Source organism: Lucilia cuprina, chromosome 6 (assembly GCF_022045245.1).
Source record: "Lucilia cuprina isolate Lc7/37 chromosome 6, ASM2204524v1, whole genome shotgun sequence".
Classification (NCBI taxonomy): domain Eukaryota; kingdom Metazoa; phylum Arthropoda; class Insecta; order Diptera; family Calliphoridae; genus Lucilia; species Lucilia cuprina.
In genome coordinates, this window is record NC_060954.1 from 53,991,938 (window position 1) to 54,009,256 (window position 17,319).

General features: G+C 28.7%; 2 protein-coding genes across 3 annotated transcripts in view; one reads left to right on the forward strand and one right to left on the reverse strand.

Moving 5' to 3' along the window:
- Positions 1-3,862: 3,862 nt before the first annotated feature.
- LOC111678180 (14-3-3 protein zeta) overlaps positions 3,863-17,319 on the forward strand; it is a 40,148-nt gene continuing 26,691 nt past the window's right edge. The window contains exon 1 of one of the 2 annotated variants that reach the window (XM_023439446.2): positions 3,863-4,005. The gene's annotated coding sequence lies outside the window, so the exon portion shown is untranslated. The remainder of the gene's footprint in view (positions 4,006-17,319) is intronic. The other variant, XM_023439443.2, reaches the window with a different exon arrangement.
- The window catches only part of LOC111678179 (RNA-binding protein 48), a 50,948-nt gene continuing 38,235 nt past the window's right edge, over positions 4,607-17,319 (reverse strand). Inside the window, exon 3 of the mRNA XM_046954041.1 lies at positions 4,607-5,217. Within this exon, the coding sequence (XP_046809997.1) occupies positions 5,186-5,217 (32 nt within the window). The 3' untranslated portion in view covers positions 4,607-5,185. The remainder of the gene's footprint in view (positions 5,218-17,319) is intronic.

Genomic DNA, 17,319 nt, shown 5'->3' on the forward strand with positions numbered 1-17,319 from the left:
ACTAGAACTGAACTAGAACTGAACTAGAACTGAACTAGAACTGAACTAGAACTGAACTAGAACTGAACTAGAACTGAACTACATCTGAACTAGAACTGAACTAGAACTAGAACTGAACTGGAACTGGAACTGAACTAGAACTAGAACTGAACTAGAACTGAACTAGAACTGAACTAGAACTGAACTAAAACTGAACTAGAACTGAACTAGAACTGAACTAGAACTGAACTAGAACTGAACTAGAACTGAACTAGAACTGAACTAGAACTGAACTAGAACTGAACTAGAACTGAACTAGTACTGAACTAGAACTGAACTAAAACTGAACTAGAACTGAACTAGAACTAGAACTGAACTAAAACTGAACTAGAACTCATCTAGAACGACCTAGAAATGAACTAAAACTGAACTCGAATTAAAAATACGTCACTAATATTATTGTTTCAGTTTTTAAATTTTATGAATTATCAAAATTTCATCTAAAATATGTAAAAAATTCAAAAAATATTTTTGATATTGAATTTTGGGTAAAACATAAATAATTTTACTTCTTTATTTAAATTCGCAACTGTAATTTTTTTCTGTAATAAAAACACTTTTAAACTTGTTATGGATAAAACTATCTATCACTTCTTCAATATTTTTCTATATCCATTTATATTAGTTTTCTTTTTCTAGTTGTTTATGTTTTTTTTTTTGAAATCTTCTATTTTTAGTAAGCTTTTATTTGTATTTTTTTTATTATTTTCTTTTTTATTTATTAAAGTATCAATAGATTATTGTATATAATTTTTTCTTTTGTATTTCTTCATTATATTTATCTTCGTGTTGTGTGAGTGTATGTGTGTGTGTTTTTCTCATTTTAAAATTATTTGTGTAAATTATTGGTATGTATCATTCATGCATTCATTCGGTTTTTCCATGAACTCTTCGTGGCTTTTGTGGGAATTGCAATTTGACTTGTATGGATACATCTGTGACCGACCGATGTTGCTGCTTCTGCTTCTATTTAGATGCTAGTTCTTTTTTTGTGGTGGTTACCAGTTTAATGGATTGCATCTATTGCTATTGTTATGATTATTATGACTGGTACAAAGCAATAATTGTTGGTATTTGCAATGTAGTATTTCTACTTCACTTCTAGCCAATATAAATACATTTAAATATCTGCTATAACTGTCGAATTGTTTAAATATTTATGTACAATTGTGTTTTTGTTGGTTGGATTCGATGACTGGCTGGTGTTTGTTAGTTTTGCCGTTACTAAGTGTGATGATGCATTTTAAATTTCCAATGTCACGTGGTATTCTTTTGCATATTTACTTTTGTAAATTACAGAATTGTGTTTCAATAAAAAAATTCTATATGCCGACAAGCAAAGTAAATTATATTGATACTGTTTTGTTTTAATATATTTTATGAGCTAGAACTAAAATTTTACTGAACTAGAACTAATGATTGTTCGTAAAATTCATTATGTCCATAGATGGCTAAATGTTTGGTCTTTTATTTTAAAGAAATTTTAGTTTATATTTAAAAATTCTGGTTGGCGTGGCTTTTTTCTTTATGTTTTTGCTTAAATTACTTTTCAGTTTGTATGCTACCCTATTAAACAATTTCCTATTTATTTGTGGATCAGTCTAGTTTTGTTCAAGTTTAGTTCTACTTTTAGTTCAAATCCTGTTCAGTTCTAGTTCAGTTTTAGTTCAGTTCTAGTTCAGTTCTAGTTCAGTTTTATCTCAATTCTAGTTCAGTTCTAGTTTAGTTCTAGTTCAGTTCTAGTTCAGTTCTAGTTCAGTACTAGTTCAGTTCTAGTTCAGTTCTAAATCAGTTCTAGTTCAGTTCTACTTCAGTTCTAGTTCAGTTCTAAATCAGTTCTAGTTCAGTTCTAGTTCAGCTCTAAATCAGTTCTAGTTCAGTTCTACTTCAGTTCTAGTTCAGTTCTAGTTCATTTCTAGTTCAGCTCTAGTTCAGTTCTAGTTCAGTTCTTGTTCAGTTCTATTTCAGTTCTAGTTCAGTTCTAGTTCAGTTTTAGTTCAGTTCTACTTCAGTTCTACTTCAGTTCTAGTTCAGTTCTAGTTCGGTTCTAGTTCGGTTCTAGTTCGGTTCTAGTTCGGTTCTAGTTCAGTCTTAGTTCAGTTCTAGTTCAGTTCTAGTTCAGTTCTAGTTCAGTTCTAGTTCAGTTCTAGTTCAGTTCTAGTTCAGTTCTAGTTCAGTTCTAGTTCAGTTCTAGTTCAGTTCTAGTTCAGTTCTAGTTCAGTTCTAGTTCAGTTCTAGTTCAGTTCTAGTTCAGTTCTAGTTCAGTTCTAAATCAGTTCTAGTTCAGTTCTACTTCAGTTCTAGTTCAGTTCTAGTTCAGTTTTAGTTCAGTTTTAGTACAGTTCTAGTTCAGTTCTAGTTCAGTTTTAGTTCAGTTTTAGTTCAGTTTTAGTTCAGTTTTAGTTCAGTTCTTGTTCAGTTCTAGTTCAGTTCTAGTTCAGTTCTAGTTCAGTTGTGTTCTAGTTCAGTTTTACTTCAGTTGTGTTCTAGTTCAGTTTTACTTCAGTTCTAGTTCAGTTTTAGTTCAGTTCAAGTTCGGTTCTAGTTCAGTCCTTGTTCAGTTCTAGTTCAGTTCTAGTTCAGTTCTAGTTCAGTTCTAGTTCAGTTCTAGTTCAGTTCTAGTTCAGTTCTAGTTCAGTTCTAGTTCAGTTCTAGTTCAGTTCTAGTTCAGTTCTAGTTCAGTTCTAGTTCAGTTCTAGTTCAGTTCTAGTTCAGTTCTAGTTCAGTTCTAGTTCAGTTCTAGTTCAGTTCTAGTTCAGTTCTAGTTCAGTTCTAGTTCAGTTCTAGTTCATTTCTAGTTCAGTTCTAGTTCAGTTCTAGTTCAGTTCTAGTTCTGTTCTAGTTCAGTTCTAGTTCAGTACTAGTTCAGTTCTAGTTCAGTTCTAGTTCAGTTCTAGTTCAGTTCTAGTTCAGTTCTAGTTCAGTTCTAGTTCAGTTCTGGTTCAGTTCTAGTTCAGTTCTAGTTCAGTTCTAATTCAGTTCTAGTTCAGTTCTAGTTCAGTTCTAGTTCAGTTCTAGTTCAGTTCTAGTTCAGTTCAAGTTCAGTTCTAGTTCAGTTCTAGTTCAGTTCTAGTTCAGTTCTAGTTCAGTTCTAGTTCAGTTTTTGTTCAGTTCTAGTTCAGTCCAGTTTCAGTTCTAGTTCAGTTCTAGTTCAGTCTAGTTCAGTTCTAATTCAGTCTAGTTGAGTTTTAGTTAATTTCAAGTTAAGTGTTTTGTTAGGCTAATTAGTTAATCAAGGCCTATCTACCACTTCTAATAAGAACAAATACTAAAAGCAACAAAGAATAAATAATAAAATTATTTAGTAAATGTCTAATAAGATTTTTTGTACAACCCATAACTTTTACACAGTGTATTGAATTATATATAATAATTTATTCATTTTTAAGATAACGTCTTGTCAAAAATGAGCACTACTTCAAAGTGTCAGTTTAATCTTCAACTGAAAAAAAACAAAATTGACATTGCCGACTAAAACACTATAGTGACAATAAAATAGTATTGCCAGTTTGAAATACGAAAAAAGCGCATGTTATTAAAATGTATCTCTTTCACACTTTGCTCTCTCACTAACTAAAAAATCCACAAGAAACGAGAGCAGAGAATTAAATAAGAGAGTAGCTGAAAACATTTTTGTCCAATTACCTAAGTTTTAGTTGCTAACCATATTTTTCAGATACTTTTTTTCACATTAAAGATATTTGAATGTCTCTACACTTGCATTTTTCTTTTTTTTTTTGCTAGAGACAAGAAATTTTCCCCGAGTGTGAGAGAATTACAATTTCTCCGGAATATATATGTATGTTTTTTTTTAATGAGAGAGTTATGCTCAAATGTACATTTTTTAGATGAATTTATTTTTCGAAAATTATACAAAAAAATTTACTGAGTTCTTATTGTCGCTTTTAGTCGTTTGTCTTCGTTGTATTGGTTGTAGTCGTCGTCGTCATTTCAATTGAAGCAAAAGTAAGTAAAAAAATTCCCAACTAAAAAAAAATATATATTTTTTTACTCACTTTGACATAAAAAAATGTGGAAATAATTTAATATAATTTAATGAAAAAAAATTATATTTATATAAAATATAACTAAATTATTAAAAACAATACACAAAGAGAAAAAACAACCATTGAATGTGAATAAAATACTTTTAATTAAAAATTCAAAATGATGCTGGTGTCTTAATTAAAATTGAACTAAAATAAATTAAGAAAAAAAAGTGCAAAGAATAAAATAAAAATTGATGAAAATAAATTCTATGAAAAAAATTCTTGCCACACGACCTGAGCCTCCTCCTAGTGACTCGTTTACGTCGGCCGATCGATAAAAATACTACGCAAAAAGATTTTTTTGTTCATGGTTGTAAAAAGAACAAGAAAAATACTTGAATTTGAATTCTATAAAAGCGGTGTGTTGGTCTCTCTATGTGTGTGTGTGTCTGTGTAGTTTTAGAAATAAAATTTTAATAATTTTTTATAAATATAAATTTTTTATAATTTCAAATATAAATTTTTTAAATAACATATAAATTTTATAAATGAAATAAGTTTTAAAAAAAACTACTCCTTTTAACAAAAAAATGTGACTGCTTAACAGTTTTTTTTTGAAATATATATAAGTATGTCTGAAATTATCTTTAAATATATAAATATATATATGAGGAGATATTATTTGTGTGGCTGTGTGTATTCATATCTACTCATTCATCTATCTACAATTTGACAAGTATCTGTGTGTGTGAGCTTTAGTTGAGTGTATATGTTAATTTATTTTTTTCTCAGTGTATGGGTATAAGTTTGCGTTTTTCTACTCTTAAAGCCTATATATGAATTTCTGTGTTTGTGTGTGTGTGTGTGTGTCTTTCTACACTTCTATATCGTTTGATCCATCTATACATCCAATCCATCTGCTGCTGTTGCTACTACTACTGCTATACTTCTATGCTGTATTTTCCAACTTGGTTGCCAACCTCCACCTTTATTTTTCCAATTTAGAGCTAACAAATGGCGATTTTTTGTATACAAATTAAGTATAGATATGTATGAAACCAACAAAATAAGTGTAGACAATATGTCTAGAGCATAAAATTATGCGGATTTTCTTTTGCAAAATATATTCTTCTAAGCTTTGGCGTCATCAATTATGTTTATTGATTGGTGGACTCATTCTTTTCTTTTTCTGAAATAAAAGAAATATATAAAATGAAATGTCATAAATAATCTGTTCCAGCTGCTGTCTTAATAAACTTAGTAATTTCGGGATGTAATTATTAAATATTTAACAAAGATTTGAAAAAAAAATTGCAATTTCTTTGAAAACTTTTTCGAAAACAATTTCAGTTTATTTTCAGATTTGTAACTAATGTTCTTTTTAACGAAATTACCCTTAACATTCGGTTCAATGCTGAAAACTTGAGGAACTACAAGAGCTCTCAATCTCGTCGTTAGACTCAAATAAGTTCCCTAACTTCTGTGAAGTACTAATTTCACCAAAGTAGACACTAGAGACTTCTTAAAGGCCCTCCAAGTCTAAGTCTAAGGTCAGTAAGAGAATTGTCTCTAGGTTATCATAAATTAATAGAAATAACTTTCAGAACCGATATGTCAACTTTATATTGTTTCAACAAATTCAATTACAAAGACAAATATCGAATAAAGCAGAACCTACAGATATTTTATAAAGTAAGGTTCAAAGGTCAGCTATTCTTTGAGCAGATTACTTGTTAACAATTATTTGGGATACTCAAGACTTTACACGGTTATATTTAGTAAAGCAGATATGTAGAATATCCCAGATAATTGACTATAAGAAGTGGGATTATAAAAAAAGTTCCGAAAACTTCTTAAATTTCGTTCATAAAGGGAATAGCAGAGACTCTGTTCCCCTCTTCCTAATCATTAGAACAACTTGTGCAATAGTATGCTTTATAAGTCCCTAGCAATCTAATTATTTACTCTCAACATAAACACTTAAGCAAGTTTCAACTAATTGGGATTGGGAGATAATCTCCAGCTAAGTTAAGTTTGTTGAAAATATAATTAGATTTCAACAAGTGACTTAAAATTTATAAGAGACAAAAAACAGTGATGAATACTTCGTTATTTACCACAAACACACAGCCCTATCACCGATCATTATTTCACGTGAAATATGTTGCAAAAAATTCCCCTGTTGTGAAATTTGTTGTTGGAATTTTGTAAACATTGAACAGCTGTTCCATACAAAATTAACTATTGTGAATGATTTCTTCACAACGAGTTCACAATAACAATTCTCTCTTAGAGGGCTATGAACATTTTAAGAAAAAAAATTTTCACTTCTATATTGGCGAAGTATTGTTTTCCTACTACCGTTTTACTAGAAGATATCGTTGAGAGATATTTATTATTATTTGATTTGAATCTAGATGCTATAGAGGTAATCTCAGTTTTGCTGTATGACCCGATATTTGATTAAAACTTCAGTTACTTAGTTGGTCGTTCGGTAGATCGAGATCTCAGAAATATAACTTAACTGTTCAGTCAAGTTATTGATTACAAATGGTCACACATATTGCTCATGTTACCAGGGATTGTTTCCCGGATTATAAACTTAACAAAAGTGATAACAACCGAAAGTTTTTTTTTTTTTGCCCAGGAAAGTAGTATTGACCAGAGTCGTATAGTCATAACAACAACAATATTTTAGAATATATACCAAACAACAAAGTGTGAATGGCCTGAATAGCTTTTTCCACAACAATTCGAGAGAGAGACAAATCATGTTAAACCCATCCAGTGTAAACATTATTTCCCTAATAAATGGCATCTCTGTTATAGTCGTATATTTTAACGTATTGGAATTTTTCTAATTATGTGTTTGTGTGTGTGTCTGGTGTGTAGTGTTTTTTTTTTATTACTGATTTAACGATTTTATTTTGCGCATGTCTCTTTTTCTAATATTTTTTTTCTTCAATAATTTTTACATTGGGTGTAGTAACAACAATACACGGCTGCATACCATTAGTAGTAGAAGAAAAAAATGAACCATAAACAAGGGAGTATGTTTAAACAATAAGTACCACTATAGTACTTACTCTGTACCATTTCCATTGAAAAATGCAGGAAAAAAAGGTTAAATAAATAATTTTACAACACTGATTCATACTCTCTCAAAAAACAAAAAAAAAAAATAAAAGAATGGATTCTTAAAGAAACTGTCAAAAGCGTATTATTACATTATTAAAGAGTAAAATTTAGAAGAGATTTTTTTTTTGATTTTTTAGTTAAACATTTTTCTAACGTTTGTCATTTGTTTCAAATAAATGTTTGCGTTAAACATTTCATTAATATTCTGCATTATACCTATAAATAACTAATATATGAGCTAAACTAAAGGCATGACGCATATTTTTCCATATAATTTCTTTCAGTTTTTTTTGTTATTTACTCTGTTTCTTAAGTTTATTCTCTTTTATGTTTGTTTTTTCTTTTTATTTTTTGGCTTGCGGGCCAAAGGGTGTGTTATAAATTTTAGTTTAAAATAACGGTTGCTTATTATTTAAATGCAAAATTATTTTTGGCTAATTTATAACTAATTTAAGCATTTCGTTTAAAATAGTTGGGTGCTGTTTTTTTTTTCTTTTTATTTTTCATTACTTTTAGTGTGTATGTGTGGTTGAATTTGTTTCTGTCAATTGACCTAAAAACTAACGGCGCCAAAATTTCTCTGATGTCATACTTCATTCAAAGTAAAATTGAAATTAAATCTAAATGTACAATGCAATGTGGTTGCATTTTTCTATACAATTTTCTTATAAAATGTCTTTTGTTGCACCAAAAAAAATAAGTGAATGGATAATAAGAATGATAAGAATACATACATATGTATTAAAGAGTTAGTTTTGTTGTTTTTGCTTTTCATGTTAAGTTTTATATTCGCTTTACTTTTTGTTATCTCTTGTTTTTTTGCTTTTATTATTTTCTACACCTGAACCAGCAACACAAGGTGATCTTGAATATGTACGAAAAAAGCAGTATTTACTACACACGCGTTTTATGTATTTAATAAAAGCACGCGTTTTTTTCCTCTTTTCAACTACAAAACTACATTTGCTGTTTATAAATTTTATGATTCACTATATTTTTATGCTTAAAAAAAGAAAAATACTTACTCACACATTTACACTTTAACAATTCCCCCCACCATTAACGATCACCACCAGCAGCGAGCGCGCCTTTATTTATTAAACAATTTTGAAACAAGTATTTTAAATTTTCAATACATTTCGTTTCGTTAAAAAGTTATATATTTTGTATGTGTATATGTATATTTAAATTAGCCGGCATTTTGAAAAACATTTATATAGAAAACATCATTATTTTGAATAGTTTTTTATAAACATAGACATAAACTCCCCAATCAATTGGTGTATCATCACTTTTACTTATTTTTTTTCTGTGTTATTGACAACATTGTAAATGATTAATGCTGCCAGCTATACTATGCAATATTTACCGTTAAATGCCAAAAAAAAATGCTCTCTATTACAGAATTGTTTTAAAAATCATGTTACCTTAACATTATTTAATCTTTAAATTTGCATATTTTACAAATATTTATTATATTTGATCAGCAGCAGCACAATAAATTAAATATATTGCTGTTTTCTTTTTTAAAGTATCTGTGGGTGTGTCTTTGATGAGAGGTGGCCCTTGTAATAAACAAGAAATATATTTACATAAACAAACAATACATGTAAATAGATTGTAGAAAGAAAAAATACTAAAATAAAACAATTACTAAAAATAAAAAAATATTTTAAAAAGGGATTAATTTATTTTGTTTTTTTATGCTTGTTTACATTTACCTTTCAAAAGCAGGGTTGGACAATTCAGTGCTATTGTACTATTAGTCTGCAAAAAGGTTGGTTATATTACAAGCTCTTTTTTACCTTGTTTATATTTACTTTACAATGCAGTGTTGGAACTTTCAGTACTATTGTACTATTTGACAGCGAAAATGCATTATCAAATACTAGCCAGTAGACAACTGCTAACCTATTCACTAGACAATAAACTAATCCACAAACAAGTCAATAGGATTGACTATCATATTAACTTGTCAACATATGTCAATAGACTAGATCAAAAAAAAAGTCAATAGACTTGTAAATAAATTAGTCAAAATGATAGTACAAAAACTAGTTTAACCTTTTGACTATAGTCAAAATGATATTTCAAAGACTAGTTAAAAGGCTAAAAGCCGAAAGGGTTGTCAGATTTTACAATGTTGTCAGTAAAATGTTAAGAAAATATCTAACAATCGTCTGAACTTACAATTTTTCTTTTGCAACGTTGACAGAAATAGCATTACCGATAATATTACAAAACAAAATTTGTAAGTTGACGCTGTTATTAGACATTTTGGGCACATTTTACTGCCAACGTTGTCAGATCTTAATTAGTTAACATATTCCACAGACCAGTCAATAGTCACTAGTAGACTCTTCACTAAACTTGTTAATAGATCATTAACTCTAGACTAGTTAAAAGTCTAGCTAATAGACTAATCAGTAGACTTGTCAATAAACATAAGATAGAATTGGCAAAAGACAGGTCAATTTTGATTACTCAATGGAAATTCCAATTCCAAGAATAAGCTATTCCTTAGGTTAGTCAAAAGGCTAAACCATAAACCACTTTACTAGTTCATAAACTAGTTAATTGGAGTAATCCCAATTTAGGGTGGGTTTCTTACTACTCAGTTAAATTAGACTTAACTTGATGTTAGATTAAACTTAGAACAACTTAACACGGACTTTAATGAATGAATATATTTTACCGTTATAATATTTATGATCAATTACCTTCATTAGTATTGTCAACTTTTTAGTCAAAACTTTGTTAGTTAACTGAACTTAAATCCAAAACTGAAAAACACAATCTGCTAAAGTCCGCCTAAATTTGTTCCCTGATTAATCTAACAGCAAGTTAAGCCTAGTTTAACTAAGTAGTAAGAAACACGCCCTTAAACTTCAAATAAAGGAATTGATCATGAATTTATTTAAATCATTAATTACACAAGTTGAGTAATAAAAATGAGTCATTTTTAAATTGAAAAACGACTATGAAACAAATAAAATTTATTTGAAAATAAAATAATGATAAAATTAATGTTTTTTTTTTAACAAAACAAATACAATTTTAAATATGTATATTACAATAAATTTCAACATCTATTAAAATCATTTTAAGCAAAAAAATTTTCATTAAAACTTGAAGCAATAAAAAAAATATTTTTGAAATTCTTTTACTAAGTTTAGAGAAATTTAACCAATAATAATGGAACTGATGATAAATGTTTTTATGTAAAAAAAAAACATTACAACAAAAATTAAACAAGACAATAATACAAAACAGATAAATTACAAATCAAAATCAATCAAGTGTATACTATATATAAAATGATGAAGAAAAAAATATTGATTTGAATGATATAAAACAGATGAAATATGTATATCTATAGACTAGCAATAAAACGCTAAAATGCTACACTCTACAGTAATATAATTTATTGTGAATTTTCAATTTGACAGTGTTGCTAATACTGTTACCAAATGCGGCATTTCTGCTTTTAAATAAAATTTTTAATTTGTTAAATTTCATATATTTCATGTGGCATTATAATTTTATATCTGTGGGCACACACAAATAACAATACTTACCGTCATAACAATAAAGGCGGAAACGTTAAATTTAAATTTATTTTTTTTTGTGTATTTACCAAAAAGAAATCAGAATAAAAACACACAATTCTAAATTCTTTTTAATCAATGAATATGTAGACGAAATAATTCTTTAAAAATAATCATAAAATTTTAATTAAATATGTGTTTGAAAAAGTTAATTTCAAATTCTACAATAATTCTCAAATTCTACTATATTATGTGACTAATTCACAAGCGGTGTTGTATGGTTGTATCGTGGTATGACATAAATTTAAACAACGATACTAAATCGATAGTTTACTTCTCATTTGATTGCAGTTTTCCTAATTTGTTCTCTTCCGAAGAGTATTGACTAATCAATTTTTACTGTAAATATAATATATAAGAATCCAACTCTAAAAGTAACAATTAGTTACTGTTTGATATCGATTACTGCATCTAAATAAGGAAGTAATCGATATTCGTTAAACACTCCATAGCTTGTCATCACTAAATCTGTAATCTGTACAGTAATCAATTCTAACTGTAAATCTATAAGAATCTAACTCTAAAAGTAACAATTAATTACTATTTGATATCGATTACTGCATCTAAATAAAGAAGTAATCGATATTCGTTAAACACTCCACAGCTTGTCATCAATAAATCTGTAATCTATACAGAAAACAATTCTAACTGTAAGTCTATCAGAATCTAACTCTAAAAGTAACAATTAGTTACTGTATCATATCGATTACTGCATCTAAATAAGGATGTAATCGATATTCTTTAAACACTACATAGCTTATCATCACTAAATCTGTAATGTATACAATTTTGACATATTTTCATTGATTTTCTTTTTTAATGTTTGTTTATGTGTATCTGTTGGATAAATTATGTATTTACTGTTATTATTCTATTGTTTAAACAATTATTTAATTATTAAACATATTTTTACCTTTATAAATTTTTATTCTATTAAAACAATTACTTTTAATCTTGTTAAAGTTCATTTTCATTAAAAGCTTTTAATGAATATAAAAAAAATTAAAAATGTTTTTTCATATGTTTATCTTACAGTCTAGATACCAATTTTAATGTATATTTTTTCCATTTAAATATGTATAACTTTTTTTATTATAATCCTCAGGATATTAAATTTCCCTAAGGTAGAAAATGATTTATTATTAGGGCGGTTCATGCATAAACTTTTTCAAGTAGATAACATTAAAATTAAGTTAGGTTCGGTATGTTTACATAACATGTTGACATATTGGATTCATCAGACTGACACCTCTTTATACTCTGTGCCAATACTCTAAACAAGAAAAAATTAGATTTTTTCGTCACAAATATATGAAATTTCGTTATCGGTACCTATTAAACTTTTACATTGTTACACGAAATCTTATTCAAAATACTTTGTCACACGAAAACAGAAGTAAATCATTTAGATATCCACTTCATGTTAAATATATTAAGGGAGAAAGTGATAATGAAGTCCTTTCACTTCGTCTTAACATTTTCCGTAAAATTCATTTCTTGATAAATGCAATATTCTAGCATGAAGAACAAAATGTCGGCGGATAGTTACCACTGCAATTGTATGCCGTAGCTTGTGATCTTAGTGAGTTATATAACGGTCATTGTAAAGGCTAATGGGAGTATTTTATAGATCGAGCATTTGCAGCTGTATATAACGTTATTCTGAAGAAAATGTCGATTTTTTTCTCTTAAGGATTTAGTGGGGTATTTTTCCCCTCCCTTACTGAATATGTTTAAAACCAAGACATGAATTATAATAAGAAAAGGAATGAACAGCTAGAAAATGAAGACAAATATTCCTATCATAACTGTGAGGTTCTGCTTCATACTTGCATACTTCTCTTGCTAGTAAAATGACACTTCAAGAGAGTCCGCTATAGTATTGCCAGTTATTTGTTGATGACCTAGAGTCCAATACAGATGCATTGTGTAACAGTTCGTCATCTTGGTAAAGGGCACTTCACACGATCACACTTTACCTAGTGGTCCACACTAGGAAACTTTTGTTGAGAATGAGTGAAATGAAATTCCATCTTTATAACAAATCGTGTTTACACGATTGCTATAAAACTATAACAAAGTAAGATGGAAACAGCTGTTTCACGTTTTTGGATATATTTACATAAAAATACATCCCTGATCTAATGCGACTTGCTTGTTTTTTTGAATCATTTCAAAAAATGAAGAAAGCCTTACGATTGTCAAATTTTCCATTTCTCAATGTGTGATGGTTTCATTACATCCGTACTCTTCTACACAAAATTTTGACAGATCATATTACTTGTGTGATCGTGTAAACCGGCTTAAGGGATGTTCGTCCGAATTCAAGGACTAAGATTGATGTTGTACAAACAACAAGTTATAACCCTTTAAGCAGCGGAAAAACTGTTATATTCTGAATTAAATAGATTGCTTTGCAAATTCTACTTCTTTGGAAGTTCTTGTTTCACCCTTTCATTAATAATTAATTAAAGTGAAAAATTCATTTATTTTAAAACAATTTCATCACTATTCTGTATATCCTTATGGTTTTCATTGTATATATCATTTTATTGTCTAAAAAAACAATACAATTTTCTATGCTTAAACATTTGTTTATCTTAATGTTCTATTGTGTTTTTTTCTTTTTGTTTTACTAGAAGAAAAGTAAATAATATATTCTGAATGTGCATTTATTTTTTTTAATTTAATTATAAACAACTGCAGATAAATACATAAACTTATAGTTTTTTTTTTATTAAAACTTTGCACTCGGAATAATGATGAAAACTGGAAACTGTAGAAGAGAGAGAGAAAGAGAAAAATGAAAAATGTTTAATGTTTTAAAATGTATAATGAATGTGAAAAAACAGTTTAATCCCAAATACAGGTTTTTCAGAACGAACTAATCGCTAATGTGAGGCCAAGCGCCGCTTTTGAATTAACTTTTTTGTTGTGAACAAAATTTCTCTGTTGTGAAATTTGTTATAATGGAATTTTGTAAACTTTGAACAGCTGTTCTATACAAAATCATCTATTGTGAATGAATTGTTCACAATAAGTTCATGATAGCAATTTCCCCTTCGAGGGAAATTAAAATTTCAAGGGAACAAACATTTCACTTCTATTGGCGATAAAGGTGATTATAAATGTTCAAAAAAGGACCCTCAATATTGTCCATAATTGAATAATCATTATGTCTGTCGGCTAACTTTATTTCCAATATCTAAAGTTAAAAGAAAATTTGTTATATATTTCTATAACAGTATTAGAAATTAGAAGAGAAAAAATAGTCGGGTGGGAGAACTAAGCAGAAAAACATTGAGTAGGAAGGAGATGAAATCAAAATGATAAAAATAACATAATGAAACACAAACTTTTTTCCCCCTGTGTCTGTGTGTGTGAATGTGTTATTTATAAATATCTAAAGCAAAAACTGCCTAAATGTGAATGGAGTGAGTAAAAAAAAGAAGAATTAAAAAAAAACCCAATAAATCAAAACATAACCTACAAGTCTATAAAAATTTTCGTTTGTTTTGTAAAAAAAACCAAACATAAACTTGTATTTAAAAAGCGTTCAAGCGTATACAATTTGTAACATCACAGGTTTTCCAATTACCTTTTACATGAAAGAAGAAACACAAACACACACACACACATGCGCCGATAAAAAAAATAACGAATAATAATAAAAAACTTTAGGTCAAGTTCGACTATATGTTACTCTTAAATGACTAACATAATATGATCGTTAGATTCTATAATAATTCGTTTATTGTAAACTTTAAAACGGCGATATTGAATCTGATAATCGCTTTAACAGATGGCAACGTCAGCGATAAAAGCAGATGTAAAATGATCAGCGCCGGCTTATAGAATATTACGGCGGCGGCTAAATTGTTGTCTTAATTTAAACTTTTCTTTAGAAATTGACCTCCTAAGTGTTTATTATATTGAAAAATCTCTGCTTTTTAATATAAGTTCAATATTGTCTTGCAACTCTTTACAATTTGCCATAAGAATTTAGGGGCAACTTAGTTCAAATTTGTAAAATTAGTATCTGAAATATATGTTCGATTCCAATCTTCATAAGCTTTTGATCCGAAAGAAGTCGGCGATTGTGCGTGCGGCTTGCAAAATATTACCTGCGGCCAGACGCCTTCGATTAAAAACTTCTTGGATTGTATTTTAGAGCCTAATTAACTGGATATACTTAGGGCAGGTTTTTCAAATAAATATAATCTACATACTTTGTGTAAACCTAGTTTAATATATGTTTTGCGTTTGTTTTATTTGTTATTGTTTATTTAACATTTTTCCAAAATTTTTCATTTTACAAAAGTATTACATATGCAAAAAACAGCTGTTTATTGTTTATGTTTTTGAGTGAAAAGTTGGCAATACTAACAAAGTTAACTGAACCTAAATCCATAACTGAAAAACACAATCATTGCATAAAGTTCACCTAAATATGTTCCAAGTTTAATTAAACAGCAAGTTAATACTAGTTTAACTGAGTAGTAAGAAACCCGCCCTTAGCTTTAATAAATTTATCAACATTTTCTTGTGTGTTGCAAACACATGCATAAACTGATAATAACTTTCGCACTATAGATGCGTAGGGTATAAAAATACAACTTTGTAACCATAAGTATGATGAAAGTTTTCAGGCAAGAAGAGTCAGTCAGGCAGCAGGGTATTTTTATAGAAGTTTATAATGTTAACAACAATGGATACCTTAGAAAAAGCGAAATACATGAAAAACATTTGTTAACACATAAACTTTGTCCTGCTCAAAAAACAGACACCACTACCAATACCACCTCAACAAAATACTTAAAGCCTGTAGGGCAGCCATCATTAAATGTGTCATTATTTGACAGATTGATACAGTTGGTAGAAAAATGATAGAAAAAAACGATGAGAAGAAAATGTATTAATTCTTAAAATGTCATATTGACAGAAATTCAGTTAATTTTTTTTGATTGTTTCAAAAGAAGAAGGATGATGATAGTGTAGCAAAAGAAAATCAATAAAGTGTCCTTGCGCAATTACTATTTTCTTTTTCTTCCCAGCTCTTTAAAATCTCTCGCACATACACACACACACTCACATAGACTGCTGGAGGAAGGAAAAAACAAGTGCACTTATACTTGGAAACAGTTTTATGAAATCTATTTTATTTTTTTTATAACTTTTGCGTTTTTTTTAACGAAAATTAAGCAACAACTGAGCAGTAACTGTAAAAAGCCTTATAAGGAGTTGCGTTTTCTTCTTCTGCTTCTGTTTGCACTAAAGACTATTAAACGAGCCAAAAACGAAGAGTAGGATATTGTTCTATTGTTAGAACACGAAATCTTAAAGTATTTGTTGCTTTTATATTTAATAATACTTTAATTATATATGACTCATATTTATTTAGGATTAAAGTTTTTTAACTAAAACAAAAAGAAGTTTTTATATACAAGTTTTCTCTAGGGTAGCTTCCATTTTAAAGTGTTAAATGTTGAAAGAATAAAACAAAATTGTTATTTACTATTCCAAATGTTTTATTCATCCCTATCGCCAATCCTCATTTCACGTGAAATATGATCCCTTTTACCTTTTTTCATTCATTAACTTTTCTGTCGTGAAATTTGTTGATAGAATTTTGTAAACATTGAACAGCTTTTCCATATAAAATTAACTATTGTGAATAAATTGTTTACAACAAGTTCACAATAGCAATTTTCCCTTCGAGGGAAATGAAAATTTCAAGGGAACAAAATTTTCACTTCAATTGGCGATAAGGGTTTCACCTTGAAGGAAATAACATGAATTTTCTATAAACATGCCATTCACAATAGTTAATTTTGTGAATGGCAATTTTACAAAATGTTTAACGTTAAAAAAGTTGGTGAAAATAAGATGTAAAAAGTCAAAATAGTAAAAATAGTATAATACAAGTTTTACCGATCCTTTCACCATATATCCACTGCATTCTATACCTTTCATGGACTTCAGTGTCCATTGGCCAAAGCTGATATAATGCAATAGCTTTCGTTTTTTTAACGAAAGGTGCTTTTAGCTAAAGTGTCAATTGCGAAATGTGTCCAATCACTAATCGCTCTCAATCAATTTCTGGTAATTATTAGTTACTATTGCACTATGGCATTTCAACATCATCCCTATAGCACCAGAGATACAAGCCGATACGGCTTAAATCAGCCGCCGGTATAAACGCATATCAATTCTGAACAAAAAGTTAAATTGAGCCAACAAATAAGCCGCCGACGCCGACCATTTGGCATCGGCTTATATATCTTTATATATAATAAAGTAAAATAAATACTAAAAATTACACTAAGCTTTAAATAATTCCGCTTCTCAACACTGGAGCTATAGCAACTCTGCATAATGCTCAATTACAGAGTTGTAATAGGTATTAAACAAAAAAGTTCACATATCCTTTTAACACCATTTCACTCGAAAATTTGTTCTTTCATGGCCTCTAATCTCTATTATTGACATACTGCACAGTAAATTAATGAGTTTTAAAAAGTTTACTGGACTGTTATTGAAATTTG